This window comes from Onychostruthus taczanowskii, unplaced genomic scaffold (genome assembly GCF_017590055.1).
Source record: "Onychostruthus taczanowskii isolate IOZ18803 unplaced genomic scaffold, ASM1759005v1 scaffold561, whole genome shotgun sequence".
NCBI lineage: Eukaryota > Metazoa > Chordata > Aves > Passeriformes > Passeridae > Onychostruthus > Onychostruthus taczanowskii.
Genome location: NW_024503247.1, coordinates 17,108 through 18,143, shown reverse-complemented (window position 1 = coordinate 18,143; position 1,036 = coordinate 17,108). Strand labels below are relative to the sequence as shown.

At 63.2% G+C, this 1,036-nt stretch overlaps 1 protein-coding gene across 1 annotated transcript in view; it reads left to right on the top strand.

Annotated features, from left to right (window-relative positions):
* Positions 1–257: 257 nt before the first annotated feature.
* The window catches only part of LOC121342960 (multiple epidermal growth factor-like domains protein 8), a gene marked incomplete at both ends in the record, with an annotated part of 10,840 nt that continues 10,061 nt past the window's right edge, over positions 258–1,036 (top strand). The window contains 2 exons of the mRNA XM_041417735.1: positions 258–420; positions 776–797. Coding sequence (XP_041273669.1) covers positions 258–420; positions 776–797 — 185 coding nt within the window. The remainder of the gene's footprint in view (positions 421–775; positions 798–1,036) is intronic.

Here is a 1,036-nt window from a genome sequence, read left to right as displayed (position 1 = left end):
ATTTGAGGGGGTTTTGGGGCGTTTCGGGGGGGTTAAAGGGNATCCCGGGCTCACTTCCGGGTTACCTGCCCAGGTGTGCCCCAGGTGTGCAGGGCCAGAGGGGGGTGGTGTTGGGACCTCCCTTGGGGGGGGTTGGGGCCGATTTTTGGGGCAATTTTGGCGGTTTTTGTTGAATTTTGGGGTTTTCGGTTGGAATTTTGGGTGGTTTTTTTTGGAATTTTGGGAATCCCGGCCTCACTTCCGGGTTACCTGCCCAGGTGTGACGCAGGCCTGCGGGGCCGGGGGGATCTGGGCCTTCCTGAGCTGCCCCCCCGAGGACGAGTGCGAGAACGGGCACCACACCTGCGGCCCCAGCCAGGTGTGCCGCGACCTGCCCGAGGGCTTCACCTGCGCCTGCCGGGCCGGCTACAGCGCCGACAGGTGAGGGACACACCTGGACAGGTGAGGGACACACCTGAGAGCTCAGGGACACACCTGGGGGCTTCACCTGCGCCTGCCTGGCCGGCTACAGCGCCGACAGGTGAGCCGCACACCTGGACAGGTGAGCCACACACCTGGACAGGTGAGGGACACACCCAGGGGCTGCACCTGCGCCTGACAGGTGAGCCGCACACCTGGACAGGTGAGGGACACATCTCAGGTGGGACAGGTTTATCTCAGGTGTGCCCCAGGTGCAGCTCAGGTATCCCAAGTGTATCTCAGGTGTATTCCAGGTGTATCTGAGGTATCCCAGGTGTGCCCCAGGTGTGCCCCAGGTATCTCAGGTGTATCCCAGGTGTGCTCCAGGTGTGCCGCAGGTATCCCAGGTGTGCCCCAGGTGTATCTCAGCTGTGCCCCAGGTGTGCCCCAGGTAACTCAGGTGTGCCCCAGGTGCCCCTGGCTAACCCAGGTGTATCCCAGGTGTATCTCAGGTGTGCCCCAGCTGTGCCCCAGGTGTGCCCCAGGTGTATCTCAGGTGTGCCCCAGGTGTATCTCAGGTGTGCCCCAGCTGTGCCCCAGGTGTGCCCCAGGTGTATCTCAGGTGTGCCCCAGGTGT